Source organism: Elgaria multicarinata, chromosome 1, assembly GCF_023053635.1.
Source record: "Elgaria multicarinata webbii isolate HBS135686 ecotype San Diego chromosome 1, rElgMul1.1.pri, whole genome shotgun sequence".
NCBI lineage: Eukaryota > Metazoa > Chordata > Lepidosauria > Squamata > Anguidae > Elgaria > Elgaria multicarinata.
In genome coordinates, this window is record NC_086171.1 from 13,082,150 (window position 1) to 13,107,214 (window position 25,065).

Sequence of the window (25,065 nt, forward strand, 5' to 3'; positions counted from 1 at the left end):
AGAAGTACTTCTTTTTATCTGTCCTGAATCTCCCACCAATCAGCTTCATTGGATGAACCCACCGGGTTCCAGTATTTTGGGAGAGGGAGAAAAATGTCTCCCTATCCACATTGTCCAGACCATGCATAATTTTGTACACCTCTATCATGTCTCCCCTTAGCCTCCTTTTTTCCAAGCAACTATAACATGGTCCATAACATCTATTGGCCCATCAGTATATACTGCATACTAAAGAGTTTTACATTTGCAGCATCATTAAGCCATAGATGAGGCTTGAGACCTCTCTTCTGTTTTGTAGATTTCATCACTTGTTCTTTGTTTCTGAAATCTCTGGATAACCCAGAAATTAGCCACCAGTAGTTTTGATGCCTTTACTCATGGCAGCTCCACATACTGCAATTGCTTCAGAAAACACTGGTGGTAAATGTAATGTGTAGACATCACATGTACGTGTAAAAAAATCTTGTAAACACCTTCCTATCTTTCCTCTCTCATCTCACACTATTGCCCCGCTCGTGCTCTTCGCTCTTCAGATGCCATGTTTCTCACCTGCCCAAGGGCCTCTACTTCCCTTGCTCGGCTTCATCCATTTTCTTCCGCTGCCCCTTACGCCTGGAACACTCTTCCAGAACATTTGAGAACTACAAGTTCAACCGCAGCTTTTAAAGCTCAGCTAAAAACTTTTCTTTTTTCTAAAGCTTTTAAAACTTGATTTTGATCTGACTTTTATACTGTTAGTTCTACTCTACCCTGTGCCTGTTTGGTGCATTCTCTTCCCCTTCTTATTGTTTTATTATGATTTTATTAGAATGTAAGCCTAGGCGGCAGGGTTTTGCTATTTTATTGTTTTACTCTGTACAGCACCATGTACACTGATGGTGCTATATAAATAATAATAATAATAATAATAATAATAATAATAATAATAATAATAATAATAATGTAAACATTTCAGGGAAATGTGATTGAGCCAGATTTTCGGACACATACACTGATATTTAAAGATGCAGGTACATGAATATGGCACCCACATGTTACATGTTTGCTGCTGGAAACACTGGCGTTAACACTGGTATATTCTGCAGCAATCATAATGTGTAAAGCTGCTCTCAAGAGTCACATTTTTTCTCCAGACAAAACTCCAAAAGCTTTACTCAATTTAATCCCTGAATTTGCAGAAAGCCAGACATTGTTTCCAGCACTCAGCTATTTAGCAGGACTGAAGTAGCCATAGAAGTAGTCCCAAAAGGACAATAAAACAAAGTGTGAAGGAGACAGAGAAATAAACTGGCAAGCATTCCCAAAACTAAAGACTAGTTTCGCACACTAGGCAGATTTGAAATTTTCTTCTACCCCCAAAATGTCCTCCATACTGAAAACTAGATGAGTCCTAGTTTGCATTCACATGCAATGATAAACTATGGTTTAGCATTATGAGTATAGACCTGTGTGAGCCTTGAGCTCATGCATCCCCCCATTCCCATCTGAACTGGCCAAAAGAAAGCTTCCATTTCCATTTTTGATTAAGCATCGTTTAACACGACATCCAAATCCTAAACTGTGGTTGATCTTAACTAAGGGTTACTTCTTAACTAAGGTTGAAGTGGCCCACAGTCCACTCTCTGTGCAGCCCTGGTGAGCCCTACCTGCTTTTCCCCACTCCCCAACTGAACAACCATGAGCTGGTTGGCAGGGAAAAGACTGTTTCCATACTGCTATTAGTAGTGCAGGAGCAGTAACTTTGGCTACATCAGCTGTGCTGGAGGGGGGGGACAGACTGCGAGACTTTAACCAAGCACCTCCAGCACTAGCCATGTAGCAAAGCAGCACATGAACAGCTATTCTGACGGCATTGAGAGTCTGCAGGAGGGGAAGGCTTTAACCTGTGTGTCTGTCAGACTGTGTCTGTATGTCTACATGAGAGAGAATGTGAATGAGGGGGTAAGGCTCTAATGGGGGTATGCAGATGTGTGTAAGAGAATGAGGGTGAGGTGGGGAGGACATCATTGTGTTTGGCTGTGCTCACTGCTGGCATGTGGCCCAGGAACTGCCATCCAATGCAGCCCTTGGGGGCAAAATGTTTGCCCACCTTTTGTTTACTAAAACAAGCCAGCTTTATAAACCATGTTTTGATGTTGATTTGTTTAAGTAAACCATAGTTTAGACCAACCACAGTTTGTTTGGTTTTGAACAGAACCCATAACACTAAGCTGTAGTTAATCAGAGACAATAACGTGAGTTCCCACCTGTAATCTGAAATGGTATGATCCAGAAACAGCTTCACCATCTCATCTGCTGTTTGTGAAAACTGGGTATATATCTACTGAAATGAGTTATCTTTATTTTGAATGAAAACAATGAATAGTCTTGTGGTACCTTAAAGATGAACACATTTATTATGACATAAACTTTTGCGGACTAGAGTCTGCTTCATCAGATGTATGGCATATTATCCTCAGTCAGCAAACAATCGTAGTGAAAACAAATAGTAAACAGTGGCAGTTAAACAAATGGCAAAGTTTAAGTGTATGTATAAACATGGTTACTGCTAATAAAAGCAGCAATTGATGATAACACAACGACCCTAGATTTGCCATGCTAATTAACACTAGTAGTGTCTCCTCCCCACCAAAAAAAAAAAACCCTATTCAAGCCCAAGTGCATGGAAATAAACTTCTTATTAAGTTCTAATTCAGCAGTTTCATGCTGTAGAATGGCAACTTTAAAGATAACAGTAGAATATTCTTGGAGACTGAAATGTTCTCTCAGTGGTTTCTGAAAATTTTGAAAGTGGTCTGAAAAAAATCTACTAAAGAGAAGTTGAAAAAACTCACTGTAGTGAAAAAGAGACCTGTCAATCCACTTTAAGATCTGTGTAAATGACACGTCTGGAATTTAACAAGAGATCTTTGTCTAGGCTCAGCAGGAGCTATATCTCAGGCGAGCCAAGGGGGATTTACACATTAACAAGAAAGTGAAGTTTACCTGCTGATACACTGCTTATAAGAAAGGTTTAGAATTCCAGAAAGAAAGCTTAGTTTAAACTCTTCTGCTCTGTTAATGTAGGTAAATGAGCAAAAAGAAGCTTCTGGGTATTTTGAACAGCGTGGGGGGTCTGTTCTGAATTTAGGTGATTTGAATTTCAAAGACCTCAAGGAACCAAGGAGAAAAGTTTTGTGATGTGTTAATTTTTGCACCCAAGAGAGATCTACTACTGTTCCACTGTTCTTTGAGATGTTCTTATAAACAGTGGGACACATTCAAAATATGCTCTGGGAATTAATTAAAGCTAGCAGCAATAAAGATATTGGGGTAGCTTATTTAGCAGATTGACTGAAAACTTAGATGAGATCATCAAGTATGCATTAGGACACTGACAGGTGATACCCATGGAACACGTTACAATGAATATGTCATTATGCATACCTAGGCTATAGACTAGGTTGATAAAAAAAGCAACAACATCTGCAGTATATTAAAATGCTTTTTACTCTTCTCTTGAACAGTATATTAACTGAATTTTAGTTGAGGATTGTTCTACTCTTTAGGAAAGGAAAGGAACCTCTCGTGCAAGCACTGAGTCATTACTGACTCTTGGCTGATGTTTTCTTGGCAGGCCTTATAGCGGGGTGGTTTGCCGTTGCTTTCCCCGGCCGTTATTACCTTTCCCCCAGCTAACTGGGTACTCATTTTACCGACCTCGGGAGGATGGAAGGCTGAGTCGACCCGAGCCGGCTGCCTGAAACCAGCTTCCGCTGGGATCGAACTCAGGCCGTGGGGAGAGTTTCAGCTGCAGAAACTGCTGCTTTACCGCTCTGCGCCACACAGTGATGAAATCTGTTCTTCTGGGAAATAAAAACTAGGTTACAGATTGTGATTAATCAAAAATAATATTTCAATGTAGGTTTTCTTTGGAGGAAGCTAGGGTGACCATATGAAAAGCAGGACAGGGCTCCTAAATCTTTAACAGTTGTATTGAAAAGGGAATTTCAGCAGGTGTCATTTGTATGCATACAGCACCTAGTGAAATTTCTTCTTCATCACAACAGTTAAAGCTGCAGGAGCCCTGCTCTCTTTTGAATCTGGTCACTCTAGTATAGATTCCTGAAGCTTTAACTTGTTGTGATGAAGATAGGATTTCACCAGGTCTTTATCCTGAAGCCTAAGGGCAGGCAGCAGAATTTTCAAATGAAATGGACAGTTCTATGTGCCTTGTGTAGGCAGGACAGAAATAAAATGAAGCCAGCAAATAGGAAACACAGAAATAGGAAAAATAGAATGTTAAAACATTTCTCATTGATGAGTTTCAGGGAAGGAGAATGGCTCCTTCCCACCTGATGTAGCAACAGGTGTTCCTTTTTAGGGGGGTGGGAATAGGCCATTCTGACTTCCTATTGAATTAAATCCACCATTACTTATTGTTTCAGGAAAGGTATTCATGCTTCTCAAATGTCCATGTCAAGAGACACATATTGTATCATGTCTCATTAAGCAAGCAATATAAAATAATACAACAGAGCCCAATTGCCAAGTTTCATATGGAGACATATGTGTGTTTGAGCATGCACACACACACAGAGAGATTAATATTAACTTCAATAGGAATTACTGGCAAACATCCAAAAAAACAATTTCTCTGCCTGAGACTTTAAAATGTAAATAGACCCAAGCACATCAACAATGACTCTGTGTATAAGGGAAAACTGTTTTATGATCATATATATCTTTCATGAAGAAGGAAATACCTACAAGCTGTTTCTCCTCTCTCCCTCCCTCCCCCAAAATCTGTAGGTTTCATGGACTTACATCAGCATGGATATGCCACACATTACAAACTTTTCTTTAAAACCAAAAAAACTGGTTCAAGATATCCACTTTGTCTGTGACATAACTTAAGATCCCTTCCTGTCTTATCATTTATGGTACTTGAATGTGAATGCTTTTTGACACACTAAGAAAAATATTAAAATGTCGCTGTTTCACTATCACTTTGCCTTGATAGACCCTACAGATACTTGAGCTTCATGAACCTATTGTGATAAACAAACCCAGTTTTTTTAACTTGTTCTTCGCTGGATTCTCCTGGCCTTCTTCCTGCCTCTCAGTGAACCATAACTATACCAGTTCTGGTTTGATGCTCATCCACATGGACCTGCTTAGGTCTGCCTAATTTCTGAGCTCACCGGATCTTTTGCTATCCACTGACATGGAATCCAAAAACCAACACCCATACAAAACAACAGCATTATCTGTACTGAGAAAGTGCTGAGTAGTAGGCACGTGCAACAGTTATATAGAGGTCAAATGGTTTGCTAGCAGAGGATTAATGTTTCAAGTAAGAGGCTCTACTTCTTTGTTAATGCTACAGGTTTTCCCAATATTACAGAAGGGGTTCCTTTCTTTAAAAATCTGGGTCTAAAAAATCTGGCACCGGACACAAGGGGGAAGAAAGGACACCTCGAATAAAATGACGCTGGCAGATGTCCAAAGCACTACAAAGGAATTGCTTCAAATTAGAATGATGATTAGTATTCTGATTAAGATTTATTATACTTATTCACCTTGATTGCTTATTGTTCCCAAACCATTACTTTCAGGCAATAAAAAAAAATTAGCATACCTTTGTGGTCTCATACTTAAGCAAATAGAAGAAATTAAATGACAAAATCACTGATTATCGCATAGGCTCATTTACTGGGTACTTAACAGTCCTTGAATAGCATTGGGAAACATCTGTCAGAGCTCTGAGCCACATGCAGCACAGCACCAGTTGACTGGGTCTGAAGGAAAGCACTTGCTGAGCGTATTTACAAAGCCAGAGGAAGAAAACACATTCACCCACCTCTTCGCAGTACTTCAGGTCAACTGATTTGCCATCGCTGCGAACACAATCAAGCATTCTTGTCTTGATCCCATTACCACAGACAGCTTTCTCACTGAGCTGGCATGTACTCCAATCTAGGCATCAAGGAAACAAATAGAACCAGACGTCAGTGAAAAAGGTCTTTCTTCACTGCATAAGAGGGAGAAATGCTCCACGAACATTTCATTTCCCTCTTATTAATAGTCTATTCCATTTCATACCTTTTTAAAATTCAGATGACCTACAGTGGGCTTCCCATGGCAATCTACTGGGAAACTACATCAATCAATGGCTATAACTATGCAATATTATGCATGCTTATTGAACAGGAGATAAGTCAGTCCGAGCGCAACAGGGCTTACACCCTCAAAACGATGCGAACAAGGAGCTACCACCTTTGCCTGTCAAGGCACATGTGGAGCCTTCAAGGTTATTTCCTATATAAGTAGAGGTTATTCATCTGCTGTTAATCCATTTCATCTACTTTGGGTTTCATTGCAGAATTGAGATCCAAACACTGCACAGAGTTTCCTTTCCTGCTTTTCTGCTACATAACCTGTAGCAGAAAAGGTAGCACTTGGTATAGCTGAATAGTGTAAATAAACAAGTAAAAAAAGTGTTTTCTTTCAATTTTTGCAATTAAATACTGCATTTACCCTGCCATTATAAATATATAAATCTGAAAATGCTTTTTAGACACAGAAGCAAAACTGGAAGGTCATGATGTCATCTAAAGAATCTGTAAACAGCTGAGACTAGGTAATGATAACTGCATGATAAATGTATTTTTTAGAAAAGCTCTAAGCTAGAATCACAGCTAAGGATGTCTGGATTTTGTCAATTCCATCCTGTGTGTGTTTCGTGGACTATGTCATTCATTCCAGCATCCGTTCACAGAGGGATTCAAATTATTTCCCCCCGTTATGTGGAAAAATACACAAATAATTCTGTGAGAAAGTTTGCAACAACTTACATAATTTACGTTAGTATATAACGTTTAGTATATTGTCTCCCATTTCATTTGACTTTTCCACACATATATTTTCCAGCATGGCATATGTCTCAGAAGAATTGTGTATTTTCCTATGAATAAATTTGCAAAAATTTCAGGAAAATTGATAAAATATATATCCAGATGTCTGTGGACTCTGTACAGCCTGGGGATGCCAGTCCGCAGCAGATGCAGCAGTTTCAATTCTTAGAAATCTGATTTCATTTAGTCCAACTTAAATTTCTCCAGAATCCCTAATCTCACCCTAAATTACGTTTCTGTATTTAACAGAACAGAAATAAAAAGAAAATGGAAATGTTGATGTATTTTCTTATATACTAAGAGTAGACTTAAATATTCAAGTGTAGATCCACAGCCACATTCATACCATCCACACACAGCAGACTTGGGAGAACTTCAAGGTTTGCTGAGGTACCCGCAAAAAACTTTAGAAAAAAAGGGTGGAACCCAAAAGAGACCAATGAGGAGTAAGCACGCCAACTGGGAACAGAAAGCAGGTTAAATGTTGACAGGAATATATATAGAAAACTTTGGAGTGGGGGAGCAATGGAATAGTATATCCTGAGAGAGAGTATGGCTGGCTGGAATTCTGAAGAACAGCACTTCATGCTGCAACTTTCTGTTACAAGTCTCGCTTGTCATCTACTAGTTCTTAATTGCATTACCTGTCACATTGTAATCATAGCGGTAACAGTTTTTGTTCAGACTGCAGGGTTCCATCTCCATGGCAGCAGGGCAGGCCTTTCCTTCTTGAGGCTGCCTCATGACTTCTGCTGACCGTTCCCTCACACTGCTTCCATTACATGGCTGAGAAAGAAACCACACATCATTGACTTTGCTATATGCAACATGCTCAGCATAGAACAGCATAGCGAAGTAATCAAAGTACTGGACTAAGGCCTGGGAGAGCTGGGTTTATAAACCCTACTCAGTCAGAAAGCTCAGTATGTGACCTTGGGCTGATAACTAACTCTAACACAGATCTACACTAAGCTGGATATAACACTTTGAAAGCGTTTTGAAGACTGTATATGGAGTATCCTGGGCCTTAACAGTTGTCACTACTGTTATAAACCATTTTAAAGCAGTAGTGTAGATCCTGCCTTAGACTAACCTCTATCATAGGGCCTGTTAAGATAACACACTAAGCCATGCTTATGCCACTGTCCCTTCTGCAGCAAATGGTTAGCAAGTGTGTTTAAATTGTGGTTATGTAGCCACTGTGGTTAGAAATGGTTCACATGACACACTAAATTATGGTTCACACGACACACTAACCATAACATTTAGCTCAAAATGCTTAACCACCACGGCTTAGGGTGGCATTTGAACAGGGTCACAAGGTTGTTGTGAAGATAAAATTGGGGCACAGGGAGGAAAGTTGAGAACCATATATGCCATTCTGTTCTCTGAACTGTAATAAACAAATAAATAAGCTTTAAAGCCTATTTTAAATAATTATATACATGGAAAATGGTTAATAGGTTGGATCCAGACTTAGTCATACTTAAAAAAAAGACCCACTGACATCAACAGGACATATGTTAGCCTTGACTAACGTAAGCCCTATTGCTTTCAGTGATTGATTGCAATGTATCTTCCTTTGGTTTGATGAAACAATCCACTTTCATAAAATGTGGAAGCCACCTGCAAGGTGAGGGATCTTTAAAAGTTCATAAGGTGAGACAGTTGGGGGGTTGTTGTTGTTGTGGAAGTCGGGACTTGGCAATCATGTTTTTCAGAGGGTTCTCCAGGGTTATTTGTAATTTGCAGTACCAAACAGAATCAAGTCCAGGGAAGTCCATTCATCATTACAAATGATTAATATCTGGTGGTAGCAGAAGCAACACAAGGTTCCTATCACCAGGGATGGTACCATAGCTCATTGGTAGAGCACACCCTTTCCATGCAGATGGTCCCAGGTTTAATCCCTGCATCTCTTAAGTGAAAGGATCTAGAAGCAGGTGATCTGAAAGACCTCTGCCTGGGATCATAAAGACCCAGTGCCAATCCTGGGCTAGATGGGCCAATTGTCTGTCCTGGTATAAGGCAGCTTCCTATGTAATCATATTATGGTCAATTTGTGAGGTTCTCAGGGTACCTGGTTAACCACTGGAAAAAGAATACTGGTGGAACTTTGATCTCATTGAGCAAGAAATTTCTTCTGTTCTTAAATTCTCTGCGAGCCCCTGCCAAAGGAAGTGAGGCAGGTGGCTACCAGGAAGAGGGGCGTCTCTGCTGTGGCACCCCAGCTGTGGAATGAGCTCCCTAAGGAGATTCGCTTGGCACCTACATTATATTCTTTTAGATGCCAGGTGAAGACCTTTTTATTCTCTCAGTATTTTAACAGTCTATAAATTAATTTTAACTTTGTTATTTTAAATTTGTATTTTTTGCATTGCTGCTGTTTTTATCTTGGCTGTGCTTTTATATTGTATTTTATATTATGGTTTTATACTATTCTTTTGTTTTGAATCGTCTTAATTTTGTAAACCGCCCAGAGAGCTTCGGCTATTGGGCGGTATAGAAATGCAATAAATAAATAAATAAATTCCATCAATACATTGGTGGCAGTGTTGTTGTTGTTTTACAATTCTATAGCTGTCTTACCAAAGAACACCTAGACCACTGGCCCCATTCAGACATAACGCAGTCCTCTGGGCATGGCAATGTGCATTTTCTAGCACCGATAGGCATTTCTTCTTGGTCGCATAGGTAGTCTTCAACAGTATCTGAAGGACCATCCATGGTGTTTTGCATGCATCTGTAAAAGCAAAGCACATGCCTAGATATAGATGCTGTAGGTTTTTTTTTCAAATGCTATTTATAGCAGTACACTGAGGATAAACACAGTAGCAATGTTATTTGTGTATAATTTATACAGCAATGTTAATATGCATAGAATTTTTACAGCATAAGCACACAAACACAAAAGTAGGTCCCTGCTTCAAGAAACACAGTCTAAGTAGCCTTCACACCAGGTTGGGAAGGTTGAGAAGCTACTGTGTGTAGTGTATAAGCCACCATGGCTTAAAGTGACGTGAGCACTCAAACAGTGTAAGCCCCCCCACCCCCATGTTACTTTTTAGGGAGATTTGTCTTATACATTCAGCATTTTGTGAACCACCCAGAGAGCTTCAGCTATTGGGCGGTATAAAAATGTAATAATAAATAAATAAATAAATAAATCCTTTTACAACTTGCATAGCACACTAAACCCACCTGTGCTGGAAATTCAATGAAGGTTCTAGACCTTGGAAGCTTGCCTCAGTGTGGACACATTGGTTCAAGATTAGTTATATCAAACTTTCCCCCATCAAACTACCATTGCAAAGAATGGTAGGATAAAGCCTCCCGCCACCCCCACCCCACCCTGATCCTACAGGGTTAAAAATTCAGCTCACCTCACTTTTCTGGTTTGCACACCCTCACCACAATTTTCCTTTAAGTCCACATTAGTTACTTTGCACACACTCCATGGTTCTGTGACCCCTATATACTGGCTGCAGTCGCTGTGGCATGGGACCACCTCGTATACCTGGAATGAACACACAACAGGTGAACTTGCTTCATGCAAAGGTGCATAACTATTAGACGGAATCAGAAGCAACAAGTAATCTTTATTTACTGAAAGCATTGCAGTAAATACATAGAATTAAAGTGAAGGGGGAAACATTTAATGTGAAAGTTAGGAGGCGTGCATTTGCAAGCAACACTGGCAAGCAAGAGAGTTGTGTGGGTTCTTTTTCAAGCCATTCAGTAATGCCTATCTTTGTTCACTCCTCCTTCAGGTGCACAACTTTGCCCCAGCTAACACACTACTGTGAGTCTTTCAGATTTCTTTCTGAGGAGCTACTGCACAAGATTATGGATGGGAGGCATTTGAGGGCAGTCACTTTTCCTATTCTCTCCCTGAAATTGCCTCACTTCCCTATCATACCACTCTCTGTTCCCCTACAGCAGCAGCCATAGCCTAAGGATTTCTGACCTGCTTTTTTGCATCCCCTCCAGCCAAAAGGACCTAAACCTCATCCTACTGTACAATGCTATGCATGTCTCCTCCAAAGCAAGTCCCCTTGAGTTAAATGGTGCAGACTCCCCGGTAAGTACGTGTAAGACTGCAGCTTTAATCACAGAATTTCTGGCAAGACGGTGTAGAAGACCATCTGGTCCTCCTTGCTCCCATGCCTTCCTCTTGACTGATGCCAGCTCACAGTACCACTTGTTTCACCATTTACTTGCTGTTCCTCTGGCTCATAATTAGCCTCTTAGTTGCTCAGCCCAACCTGGATTTTAGCAACATTTTTTACTTGGCCTCAGATGTTGACATCCGAAGGATTTGGAAAAGGAAAGGGGCGTAATGCAAAAGCTGAGTTGGGGAGTCAGTGCTTGATTCAGATTCTCTGCCCCCTCCTGGGTTCTATGGATCATATCCAGTATTAACCTACTTAAGAGTAGACCCACTAAAACAAATGGTGCTAACATTGGACTCAACCCATTATGTGTCACTCCCAACCTTGTAATCACCAATAGCTACAAAGTTGTAACTGGTTTTCTGTCCACACTCTGTTTCCATCCCTCTCCCACCATGAACACAACAAAGCCAGCAACTGTTGTATACATACAAGCATTACATGTAGCACATATAGAGCCTCAAGGAAAAGTGACACCCAAAGACAAACAGTGCACACAATTAGGGGAATTTTATCAGGAAGCATGCTTGAGGGTTGTGCATCTGTTTCACAGACTCTTACCTGAGCCTGGGGTAGGTGTTGGCCATGAACGCAAGGAAAGAGCAAAAGGTAAATGAAAACAATAGTTAGGAAGCAAAACAGATATTAAAATAATAGGCATGCTGCTTCTAACCATTAAACTGATTCTCCTAAGAAGCAATGATCCTTGTAAAATGCATCTGGTCCTTCACATTGCAGGAAGCCCCTTCTTGACTTTACCTGGTAAAGAGCTGATACAGATATGCCTCGCTTAGTCTGTGCCTTTGTTTGTAGCTCATGTTAAATCCTCCTTCTCAGTCTATTGATATCATTGATTGTTTAGTATGTCTTAAAGGATGGGTACATTTCCACCAGGTTTGAGATAGGAAGAAGGAATTAATGTGCTTTTGAAAACATTTTTGCTTTCTTTCATTTGCTCTATGAAAAAGGTACAGTAGGAGCAGAGAAAGGTAGATTTTATCTCCAAAGAAATTATTCCTATTTCAGTTCAGAGCACATCTCTTCCAAAACCCAGTATTTTAACAGTCAATAGCTTGCTCCTTAGTTGAATGGCATATTCTAAGCCCCTATTGTGAGAAGAAAGTCTCTCTATATGTCTATACCAGAACATGACATCCATATCTAGGCAGACTACAGCCTGCCCCCACCCCCGTTTCATAGCGAATTTCTTTTATTATTATTATTATTATTATTATTATTATTATTATTATTATTATTATTATTAATTTATTTATTTAGCACCATCAGTGCTATACACATTATCAGTGTTTATTTATGCAATTATGAAGTACAGGAAGAATATAAGACACATGTTTTTAAGAGGGTCCATAGCTGAGGAGATAGATTGGCACTAGAAATGCCAAACAAATAACAACTTTGGGGGGAAAGCATACTGCCTCTGATACTGGAGATAGCATAGCCATCATGACTAGTAGCCTTTGATAGCCTTCTCCTTCAGGAATTTGTCCATCCAAATTCATGACCATCACTACATCTTGTGGAATTGAATTCCATAGTTCAACTATGTGCTGTGTGAAGAAGTACTTCCTTTTATGTGTGCTGAATCTCCAATCAACCAGCTTCATAGGAAAACCCCGTATTCTAGTCTTATGAGGGAGGCGGGAGAAAATGTCTCCTACCTACATTCTCCACACCATGCATAATTTTGTACAGCTCTCAGGTCTCCCCTTACTTGCCTTTTTTTCTAAACTAAGTAATCCCAGATAATTCATTCATTACATTTCTATATCACCCAATGGCTGAAGCAATCCCAGCTACCACAACCTTTCCTCATAAACAGAATTAATCCAGACCCTTGATCGTTTCAGTTGCTCTTTTCTACACTTGGGGTTTATCCCCTATACATTATCTCTGCTGAATAAGTAATGGATTCTTTGTAAAATAATTAGTGTTGAACACATGTCATACATTCTTTATTTTAAGTCTTTGCTCCTAGAATTATCTTTAATTGGTGTCTATTGTTTTTATGTATTTTTTTATATAGAGTCCCCTGGTTAAGAGACTTGGGCTAGATATAGGCGATAGAAATTATATGTCTTGGATCATTCGACTATTCTGCACTTGCATCACTTGGTATTTCAAGTTTAGGGGACCTAAGAGAAAACTTAAACTGTTCTCTTTCCATTTCTGCAATGTAGAAATTAGGGATGTGCTCCACTTCTAATCGGACCGGCGAATTAGAAGCGGAGCGGGGGGCTTCGCCTGCCCTTAAGGCAGAGGCAAAGAGGATTGGGGGGCCGGTGGAGCGTGGCGAAGAGGATCGAGGTGAAGGCGGATCCTTCGCCTCGATCCGGAGCTCCGCCGGAAAGGTAAGTGGGGTTTACCGGGCCCTGCCGCTGTCGCTGTCGCCCATGCGGCGACAGCGGCAGGGCCCTGTAACCCCCCCCTGCCCTCCTCTCCCTTACCTGCCTCCGTCCGTGGTCTGTCGGCGTCTTCAATTGAGCCCGCGGTTCAACCAGGAAGTCTGGGCCGCCCGGCCTTACCTGGCGCCACTCCCCTCCACTGCGGAGCTCCAATTCGGAGCCGGAGCTCCACGGCGAAGAGGAGCGGAGTATGGGCAGAGCGGAGCGGAGCGGGCCAACCCAAAATTTTTGGATCGGCCCGCGGGGCGGAGCGGGGGGTCCGTGCACACCCCTAGTAGAAATGTGTTAGTTCCAATTCTTATTTGAGAGCCAAACTATCATTAGCATAAGGGTTAGATTTTTATTTACTCCAGTGTAAGCATACAGAGTCCTGATTTGGATCAGGACCACTACACACCAGGTGGAGAAGATTAAACCTCCCCCATCCCCATTTTTTCCTGAAAAGAAAAAAAACTCCAATTTTGGGAAGAAATGGGGGAGGCTTAATCCCTCCCTTCTCATGCACTGTGTTCCCAATCCAAATCAGGTGTTCCCATGCTTACCCTAGAGTAAATAAAAAGCTAACCTCAACAATATTCTATACAATTAGCACAAGGTCTGATTTTACATATTAAGTTAGTCCACTCTCTACCTCAAGCTCATCCTGATTGCTTGGGAGAGGCAATAAGCTTGTAAGAAAAGAACCAAATGAACAAAAAAGAAAACACCCAATTAATATAATTAAAATGGTTTTCCAGGCCTGCTTTGCCTTCTAATCCTTACATTTATGATGCAAAGAATTTCACAAATGCTTTCATTGTGCTGCTTTTATTGCAAACACACTTAAGATCCAGCTTCTTGATATCCTTTAAGCTGGAGATAAGGTGCAGATGAATTACACAGCCTCAGGCAGCCATCTCTGGCCACTGGCTGCATGTGTGAGATTGCCACGTTTAGAGATTTAGAATAGAGTGCATTCAAAATTAAAGGGTATAGTCCAGCCTTCCTCAACCTGGGGCGCTCCAGATGTGTTGGACTGCACCTCCCAGAATGCCCCAGCCAGCCGAGCTGGCTGGGGCATTCTGGGAGTTGTAGTCCAACACATCTGGAGCGCCCCAGGTTGAGGAAGGCTGGTATAGCCGCTAAGCTTTTCGCTCTTCATGCAGTGGACATGTTACTAGTGCGTTACTTTTTTGTTGCCGGTGCTGTGTCCAAACCTATGCTTTTGCTTTTGTTGGATCCATTACAAAAAAAACTGCATGAGGACATCATGCATGCTTGGGGCAGGGATGTCAGAGAACTTCATCTGCGGGGTGAAGTTTGACGGATTTCCCGACGCTCGATCCCCATGGAATTTGTTTCGGTTCCTGCTGTGGTTTTCAGTGAGTCGGGCCGGTTTATGGATTTCCAGGAATTTTTCACACTGGGGGACAGGGGGACGGTTCTACATTCTGTGCAAATTCCCGAGCAATTTGTTCAAATTATGGTCGAATTTGCGCAAATTCAGCTGTAAAATTTGTTCAAATTAGAGAACATTCCAAAAACAACACACAAAAAGTCTCCTGAGTTTGGGAAACAGCCAGCAGATCAGCTCACAGAATTCTGTACACACCGCAGAATTCCACTGAGAATCGGATTTCCCAGCGACGGACACCCCTAGCTTGGGGACACTGCCTTTTATGAGCCATCACTCTGCTCCACGTTGTCTGTGTGTAGTTTTTATTGACACAAAACCTAAGCAGAGGGATGGAAATATTAGTGTAAAATCTGGCACTACTCCTCATTCTGCTCATTGTCCCACTACTCCTCAATGAAGCCATTTTATTTATTTTATTGGTGAATTTGTAGCTTTGAACAGCATTCGTTCAGATAGACACCTTGTTAATTTAACTTGCGAACATCTTTTCGCAGAAGCGAAGAAAGAAAGAAACTCAATAACATGAGCAGTGGAAAATCCAGTCTCAAGTTCCATCCCACTACATCCACTCCCAATTCCCACCTATGTTTCTTTCAGCGTTTTTCAATACAGTTACATGTACACAATTGTGCAAATGCAGTGTCAAAAGGGGGGATTCAAAAACTAAACCCGCAATTCTAGGAGGAAGAAGCATGCATTTATGGGAATCCCTTGGACATTAGTATTAGAACAGTGAGAGACAGAGTGATGCTGTGATTGAACTCTTCTAATGTAAAGGTAAAATGAAAAACATAACAAACAGTATACTAGCTACCATTAGAGGGCAGCATCGTTGCAGAAATAAACCTTGAATACCATCTTGCATACAGACATCCACCCACCCACTATTTTAATATCTGAAGAATGGGAGTTTATTTTGAAGTACTGTGAATTAGTCTGAAAGCAGAAGATTTGGTATCCACTCCTTCTATTTAAATATCCCCCCCACCCCACCCCAGATTTGAATTCCTTCCCCCACTGAACCTAGCCTTCATGCTCACTTGTGTTTGGTGTTAAATTGGATTACAAATTTGGTTTATTAGCTTGAGTTTAACACTTATTATGTTCTAAACTAGAACTAATTACATCCTCTTAAGTGGAAAATCAAATCAGCAGGCCATTTCCTTCTACGCCTGCAAAATGTCAACACGATGGCATTTAGCAAATGTACATCTTATTCAGAGGAGAATGGCCAACAGTTCCTCCCTTTGCATATTTCCCATCCCACAATAAAGGGAATTTATGGAAATGAAAACTCGGGCTGTTTCACTTGCTGGGCAAAATGCAGATTAAATCAAAATTCAAGATGGACATAAATCAAATATGAAGAGAAGAGAAAAGAAGAGAAACGACAAAAAGTTGTTGTTCTTCTATGCAATTGTTTGGAACAACAAGCAAGGCTGAATGGGCCTTGCAAATATAGACAGTTGGATCTGGAGTTATTCATGCTTAGAGTAAACCTACTAAAATAAACAGGAATAGTTAGTCATGATTATCTTAAGCCCCATTTATTTCAATGGGTCTACTCTAAGCATGACTAATTCTGGATCAAGCCTCTGGCTTATTAAACATCCGTTCAAGGTTCAACTCAACACTGTAGTTCTTCTGTGCTTGCCTCCAGTTTCTCTCTCACACACACACACTTCTTTCCTCCATCTCCACTCTTGCTTTGACCAAACATATCAAAGCGGATTCCACTTGAATACCAATGAACCAGTATAAAGCAGGGCTGTCACTGAATTAAAGAAATCTTATTTGATTAATGAGTTGTAATCCATTAATTAATTACATCTGCAGATAACTAAAACAACAATGTTGATCATTGAAAGGACAAATTAGAGTGTGTGTGTGTGTATTTCACATCAGGCACCTCTGGGAAGACACATTCCTTTCTGTGTGAGAGAAGGGAGGATGTTTCTTCTAAGATGGTGTTTGCCATTTTCAGTTTTGTAAGAATTTATATTAAAAAGAATTAACTTTTTTTAAAAAAAAAAAACCTGTTGCTCAGTTGGTCAGGGCTGCTTCTTTAGTTGTTTTAAAAAATGTTAATCAATTAACCTAAATAAAGCTTCATGTTGCAATTCCATGATCCCTGGGAAGGTGTTCCAGAGGCCATAAGGTTTATCAGATCTTCCCTTCCAAGGCCAGAGATAGTGGTCCTCCAGTGTAGAGGGGGGGGAGAATCTTCAAGGGGGAAATCTGACCTCAGATACAGCACGTCCCCCCCCCCAGCTGCCATGGTTTCCAATGTCAGAACTCTGCCATTGAGAAGGGGTAAAAGGAGGTATGGCAGAGGTGGGTCAGAGGATGTGTTGGGATTGGCTGTGGATCCACCAGCTGATCTCTGCCAGCCCTGGAGCTGCTGTAGATCAATTCCCTCCCATGAGAAGGAATTCATTAAAAAATGGAGAAAACCCATCCCAGAGGGAACAAAGAAAAAAATGGAAATGCCATTCCATCCTCTCTTCTGCCCTGCTGGACTCATGGCAGCAGGACGCTGGACTTATCGGAGGCTCCCACATTAGAGCTCTCCACAATGGGAGGTAGGACTGCCCTCTAAAGGTTGGATCCCTGAATAAACCTACACAGCTTACATAGGTTAAGAAGGGAAAAGTGTAAACAGGCATTCAAGGGGGTCCCTAAAGACTTAAAAAGGCACCAAAGTGAGATAAGACACCTCTAACTAGCTAATATTAACAATAAAAAAATGTCCTCTCTTTGATGCTCTGTATATTTTGATGTTTGTGTCTTAAGTGAAGTATTTAGAAGGACTGCTTCATTCTTCTTTACACAGATTTGAAATGTAGAAGAAATATTAGCGACGAAGTGCAGATAACAGGAAATTACCTGATTGACATGATCCAACTTGGGGCAGGGTCTTCCACCATTGTAGGGCTTCTCCCGGAGCCATTTCGACCTGACCTTTACCCCACTGCCACAGGATTTACTACAGCGAGACCAGTTGGACCACTCACTAAGCTTGCAGTCCGAGGGGCATGGAATGATGCAAGCTTCCTCGATGTATCCTGAGTGAAGACAAATGAAAGCACAAACTCAGAACATAAGAAGAGCCCTGCACAATCACACCAAAGGTCCATCTAGTCCAGCATCCTGCTTCCCACAGTGGCCAACCAGATGTTCCCAGGAAGCCCACAAGGAGGGCATGAAGGCAATCACTCTCTTATGGTGTTTCCCCCAGCAGGAAGAAAGGAAAGGGACCTCTCATGCAAGCACTGAGTCATTGCTGACTCTTGGAGGGAAACCAGCTTTCGCTGACATTTTCTTGGCAGGCCTTATAGTGGGGTGGTTTGCCGTTGCCTTCCCCGGCCATTATTACCTTTCCCCCAGCTAGCTGGGTACTCATTTTACTGACCTCGGGAGGGTGGAAGGCTGCAACTGGTACTCAAAGGCATGCTGCTGCTGCAGACGGAACTTCTATTTCACTGCCTAATCACCATTGATAGACTCGTCTTCATTAATTTGTCTAATCCAAGGGTGTTGAACCTCATGAACCCTCCAGGGTCCCCCAGAAAGCCACACCCCTGCCCTTGTCCACACCCCTTTCCCTCAACTACCAATTATTTGGTGGGATGCCCGTTTTGTGCATCTCCCCCCACTGATTCTAAAAAGTTGAAATACCCCTCCTAAGACTTAGTTACTGGCAGTAAGTGTTTGAAGCTAAAAGATGCCAATTTAAGTTTATTGGTACTGCCCCCGTCTGCCTTTGGCTCCACCTGCTTTTGCCTTTGGCCCCGCCCACCACTGGAATGCAGTCCCTGAGAGCTTCTCCAGAATTGAATTTGGCCCTCGAACTGAAAGAGGCCCGTAGCCCTCATCTCACCCCTATTAAAGCCACCTAAACTAGTAGTCATCGCTACATCTTGTACAGCAGCTAAACACCATCATGCATGGTGTTTGCCAGAGCTTGTTTGGCCTGTCCAGAACCAACTGCCAATCATGTCCATTGGATCAAACCAAGTTTTGGTATTATCAGAAGTATGTCAGTCTTTTCGTCTCCCCACCCTCCACCTCCTGCCCTTCAACCGCAGTTGCTTTTAGGATCCAAAGTCTAACTTGGCAGGAGCCTGTTAATTCAGAATTTTCATCATCATTAGGAGTGTATAAAAATTCAATGGAGAAACCGATACATGCATCCAGAGACTAGGCAGAGACTATACCTGAGCGCCCACTGTGCTATCTTATTAGAATTCACGCTCATCAGATTTCTACAGTTCTGGCTTTCTGACAGCTGGAAATGTAACAGTCACCATCCTGTCTCTTGTTACATCCCTCGCACACTCCACAGAGATACGTTAAATAAAATGTCTTGCAAGACAGCCTGCCGTCACACCCTTCCGCAGCTAAACTAAGGTCTATCTGTGGCGGTTATAACATATGTCTGCATACTAGCTAGAGCCAATGTGCCTGATCCTCTTGAAACCAGTGAACTTAACGCTTTGCACACTATCGAGGCTAAAAAGAGAGAGTGATCTGTGGCATCAATGATCTGCAGATTAACAGCCATCTGCCCTCCGCTATACACAGAATAATTGCTCTGAGGAAAAAGGAGATGCTTTGCTCCGATTGTCGGTGTTTTTAAAAGGCATGGTAGTGCTACACTAGGCTAAGTGAGGACCAGGTGCCACAGTTCTTAGAGCAATGTTTTTCAGAACACCTGTGTCACAAAAAAGCACTTTATACATGCATGGGATATAAAATATGGGACAGCACTCCCTCTAATAGCAAACACAGATGGTGAGTGCTGATGGAAATTGAGCCAAAATGGGAGTGCTGAGGAACAAGAAGGAAGAATAAGCATGCTCTGGGAAACCTTGAAGTTTGCAGAAGTGCAAAACAAACAAAAAACACAAATAAACTGGGGGGGGGAATCTTAAGGGGGAGGACCCCAGAAACAGCCCTATGAGGGCTGAACATGTTCAGCAACTATGGAATGCAAAGGGGGAAGGGGAGGAAAGTGGAATGCCTAGCCTGAGCACCTTGTATTAGATTGTAAGCCTATGTGGCAGAGTCTTGCTATTTACTGTTTTACTCTGTACAGCACCATGTACATTGATGGTGCTATATAAATAAATAATAATAATAGTGTCTTCAAGGAAGCATGGCTGGCTGGCACCCTGAACAGGTGCACTCTTGCTAGGATTGATACATGGCAACATTTTATTGCAGGTGCCTCTTGTACTCTATAATATTTAAAGTATTGGTGCTGTACAACTTGGTCTGTTCGCCTGCATCCCCGTCAGCCTGCCGACATGCTAAGCTCTTCTTCTTCTCCAGGTGCCTCTGCCATCTCAGGTAAGGCAGGAGGGCCTTCCAAGGGGTGGCACCCCAGGTGCTGAGCATATACCCTATGCCTGATGTCTAAGGTGTTTTTTTAAAAAAAATAAAAATCCCAGACTTTTAAACAACTGTAGTCCCTGATGAAATTGTTTTTATTTTTTAAAATATAATAAGTGCATATAAATCTAATTATTGTTATTATTGTTATTATTATTAATAATAATAAAATTAATAAGTTGCTTTAGTTGCTGTTTATCTCTTATTGTTTTGTGTTTTATGTCTTGCAAAGCCACCCTGCAAAAAACAAACAAAAAACCCTTTTGAAGGGCAGGATAAATAAATGAATGATAAAATGTATTATATATGTCACTCTCAACCACCCTTGAGGCCAGATATGTGAACATTTGCCATTATTTCATGTCTTGTTGTGACATATGTGATTCCATCTTTGCAGATAGAAATCTAGCTCATGGAATCAGAAGTGCCATCTACTATAAGAACCACTGGCATATAGATAGTGATTGACAACTACTTGCTCAGAGCAGAGTAGGATCATGCCTGAAAATCCTTGGGCTTTGTAGCTGATGGGTGGAGTGGCAGACCAGCAGTCAATCAGCTACAATGTCAGAGTACAGGCAGAGAGTCCTAGATTGAAACTGAAACTTACTCCTCCAAATACTGCCATGATCAACATGATCAACAAGGTCCATTAACTAATATTAGATAAGAGCCCATCTGCTCCACCAGCCCACAATGGTCTATTTCAGAAACGAGATAGCTGACTGTAGGAAATGGCTCCACAGGCCACCCACTTTAGTTTAGAGGGATTCTAACAGAAAGGCATGCAATTGGCAAAGATGAGCATCTCTTCTTAAGTGCAACAAAGAGTTTCAAATCTGCCATCTATGGGCTGCTGCAAAAAGCATCTGGTCAAGGCTGAGCTCGTTGCCTCAGAGATGAACTGAAATTCGCTGTGTTTTGTGGTTAACAGAGGTCATATTCATCGATTTTTAGAGATTACTACCCTGCCTTTCCACATCAAAACAAAGCACTCAAGTTGGTGATAAAACACATAAAATAATATCTGATTTCTCTTTTTTAACATTCAGTTATTTGCTATAATTACATCCACCTACTTCTATTACCATGTAATCCTGTGCTCCATTTCTGCTAGCTCAGCTGGAAAGTTTTAAAACCTTAACCCAGCTACACTGAAGTTAGCTGCTCGTATTCAGCTAACCTGTTATCAAGCATCATTCCCTTTATTTTTGATGTTCTGCCCAAAGTGCCTGATGCTTATGGAGCCAAAAATGAATCACCCCCATGCAAGAGAAAGGTAAAAGCAAGATTGGCTAAGTCCCAAGGTTTGCAGAAGTACCAAAAAAAAAAAAAAAAAAAACTGGTTAAAGAAAAAGAACCCTAAGAAAGGAAAACCAACTAAATAGCCCGATGAAGACTGAATGTGCACTGTGACCACAGAATGGTGATGGTTTGTAATGGAGGCTGGTGGCTCTGATGTCGGTGGGGCTGTCAATCCATCCTGGATTCAGTAAGAACCAGCCAGAACTCTAAAGGAGCTATCCAAGGTGCTGAAGCCTATCCCCAAAATACTAATAACCAGTTATCAATAAACAATATTTCCATAGATATGAATAACTAAGGATGCAATCCTATGCATGTTTAGATAGAGAATGTGCTACAACTCCCAGCATTCCCCAACCAATAGGACTTTCGCTCTCGCTCTCTAAAAATGCATAGGGTTCCACCCTAAATCAGGTTGCTAAAAAAACAATTGCATATTTGGATATATTGTTTTACTTCTACAAAACGTAATAAAGCATTCCAATTTTTTTGGTGATATTTGTTTCTTTTCTGCTGTCCTGATATTTATTTATTTTATTTTATTAAAACATTTATATCCCGCCCTATATCATTAAGATCTCAGAGCAGCGTTCATATAAAAACATACAGTATAAAACAATAAATATGCACAGTTAAAAACAAATTAAGCCATGATCCAAGTTAAAACAATATATAATTTAAAAGCAGTAAAAGCAGTTAAAACAGTTAAAACAATGTGCCAGTGAGTTTAACCATCAAAGGATTTGTTAAAAAGCCATGTTTTTACTTGGCATTGAAATGCAATCAATGTTGGCACCAATCGGGCCTCCAAGGGGAGGGCATTCCACAGTCAGGGTGCTACAACAGAGAAAGCCCTCTGTTAATTAATATAGTATATTAATTTTGCCATAATACCTAAATCCCATATTTTATCCAACCACTCATCCCTTGAAGGTGTTATTTGTCCTTTCCACTTTTTTGCATATGATATTCTTGCTGCAGCTAAAGTATTAATTCCTTATGTTGTTGACTAACAAATCCATTCATAAAATTAAGAAGATGAAACAAGGAACCTAAGAGATTTTCTAACTAATACTTTCTCCATATTTTTATTAATCATTCAATATTGTTTTGCTAAGAGAGATTCCCACCATAAATGATAAAAAATATCCTATTTATTTCTGCCATTTCCAACAATGGATCGGATAATTCTTATCTATTTAATGGGTATTATATACCCAACCCAGAATTAGTTTAGTAATTAGGAGGCCCAACTCTTCCAAGTATGTTATTGGCAATAAGATGAGTTGCTCTTTCACCACTGAAAGGAATGTGTATGGGAGAGGGAGGTAATTGACCTCTATGGTACACATCCTCTGAGGTAAATTCCTCCACAACGGATTCTTTCAACAGTAAGAGGGGAATACTATCCCCCGCTCCCAATTATTATCAGGTAACTCCCTGCAGGATAAAATTTCGTTAATATCCTTTTTCTAATACATCATGTTAGAAGCAAGATATTAAATGTAGGTAAATATGCATAACTGAAAGCTTTTTTATATTTTGAACCTTTCAAATAGTTCTCCTTGAATAATAAAAACAAGTTCATTCTGTGAAAGAAATTGAAAATCTCACTTAACCTTATTAGGAAGCATCTCAACTATGCAACACATATGGTGGTCCTTAGAACAGCCTTACATTGCAGGCCCTTATGACTATTCGTATATTGTATGCTCAGGTGTCCATGTGTGGTGCAAGGTCTTTAGGGATTCCCACCAGAGCATTGCCATGGGGAAGAATGTACTGATAGCTCTCATGTGTATCTGGTAATGTTGGAACTGACCCTGAGTGAGGCGGATAACCCTGTACAGCTTAAATCTGTCCCATTTGTTTGAAGCTGATGATAGGACAGGGTGTACCCATAATACAAATTACTGGCACAGTATGGAACACAGCCATGGGAGACTTAAATTGCAGCAGCCATGCAGTAACGATAATGAGTGAATCAGCTAACGCAAAATGAAATCTGAGAAGCAGTTAAGAATAAGGCCGTATAAGAGAAGATATATGCTTAGCCACTTCTTTTAGAAGCACTTAGAACAGGTGATCACCCAATGAAAGACTGAGCAGGCACCCACCACAGTACTCTGCTATCGTATGAGCAGAATTTTTTATTTTATTTTTAAAGATGCACGAATGTATCTACTATTCCATTTGGGAAGCTTTAAAGTCACAGTCTAATGTGCTCATATGCGGGATTTAGTACATGTAGACTTTTATACCAACTACATAATTGCAATACATTCCTTAATATGTTAAATGATTGCTAGTGTAAACTCAACTGAACTGCCTCTGTGGGAACATTTAAGCGAGTATACAGGCAATCTATCCACTATGTAAAGGCTACAGGAGGCTGAAGACGAAAGCCACATAATCTTTGAAAGTTATCCGATTAGAACAGGGATAGGCAACCTGGTGCCCTCCAGATGTTTACCCCTATAATTCCTGGCCATTAGTCATGGTGGTTGGAATTGATGGGAGTTGTAGCCCAAATATCTGGAGGGTACCAGGTTGCTTAATAAGTACAATAAAACCACAGCTGGTCATTAAGGGAAGGCTTCCTGGAACAATGACGTTTTCAGGAGGAGTCGGAAGGAATACAAAGTTGTCACCTGCCTGACCCCCAGAGGCAGGGAATTCCATAAGACCATTTATTGTTTTAGGCATTTATTGAAAATGTATCAATTTGCTTTGGCTTTCTCCCAGCCATGAGCTACCTTTGTACCAGTCTATTCCATGTATGTGGTTTTTTAAAAAAAATCCATTTCATGGTTTGTTTCAAATGAAAAGCAGTATTTAAATATTAATAAACTAGCTGATATACCTGGCGTTGCTCGAGGGGCCTAAGATATATGTCTGCAAAGTAATCATCTTATTGTAGGAGGCCAGTGCTAGGCCTGTGAGTTAACTTTTAAACAAATTAAATTTGTATCTTTTTTACCTCTCTCACCCTCACAACAACCCTGCGAAGTAGGCCAGTGCTAGACCTGTGATGTAACTTTAAAACAAATTAAATTTGTTTCTTTTTCTCTCTCACCCCCAACACATGGGGATGTTGGGGGTGCAACCATGATTTTACTTGTCCCCACAGAAAACAAAAACTACAGCTCCCAGCATGTCTTTCGCTGTGGTGCCGACTTGCCCAATGGGAGTCCTACCACTGAGGATCATGGGAAGTAAAGTCTGGCTGAGCCAGTCCATGCCGCACTGTGCAATTGGTGCCCATAGGTAGGCCATGAGGGAGCCGGTTGGCTGACTGACTGACAGTTACCTCGGTATTTGCCGACGGTGACAGCCTCGGAGGTTCGCCCTCTTCCTCTACTGCTCCCAATGGTACCTAGTGATATGTGACCAAGGATCGAGAGCCACTTCCAGATGATGGCTGCTGAAGCCCAATAAGTCTTCCTTCCTGCCCAAGGCATGCTGGGAGTTGTAGCTGT

At 41.0% G+C, this 25,065-nt stretch overlaps 1 protein-coding gene across 1 annotated transcript in view; it reads right to left on the reverse strand.

Moving 5' to 3' along the window:
• THSD7A (thrombospondin type 1 domain containing 7A) overlaps nucleotides 1-25,065 on the reverse strand; it is a 341,657-nt gene that overhangs the window by 21,579 nt on the left and 295,013 nt on the right. The window contains exons 16-21 of the mRNA XM_063123528.1: nucleotides 17,774-17,952; nucleotides 11,630-11,635; nucleotides 10,280-10,413; nucleotides 9,486-9,639; nucleotides 7,541-7,682; nucleotides 5,843-5,958 (exon numbers count right to left, since the gene is read on the reverse strand). Of these exons, the coding sequence (XP_062979598.1) occupies nucleotides 5,843-5,958; nucleotides 7,541-7,682; nucleotides 9,486-9,639; nucleotides 10,280-10,413; nucleotides 11,630-11,635; nucleotides 17,774-17,952 (731 nt within the window). The remainder of the gene's footprint in view (nucleotides 1-5,842; nucleotides 5,959-7,540; nucleotides 7,683-9,485; nucleotides 9,640-10,279; nucleotides 10,414-11,629; nucleotides 11,636-17,773; nucleotides 17,953-25,065) is intronic.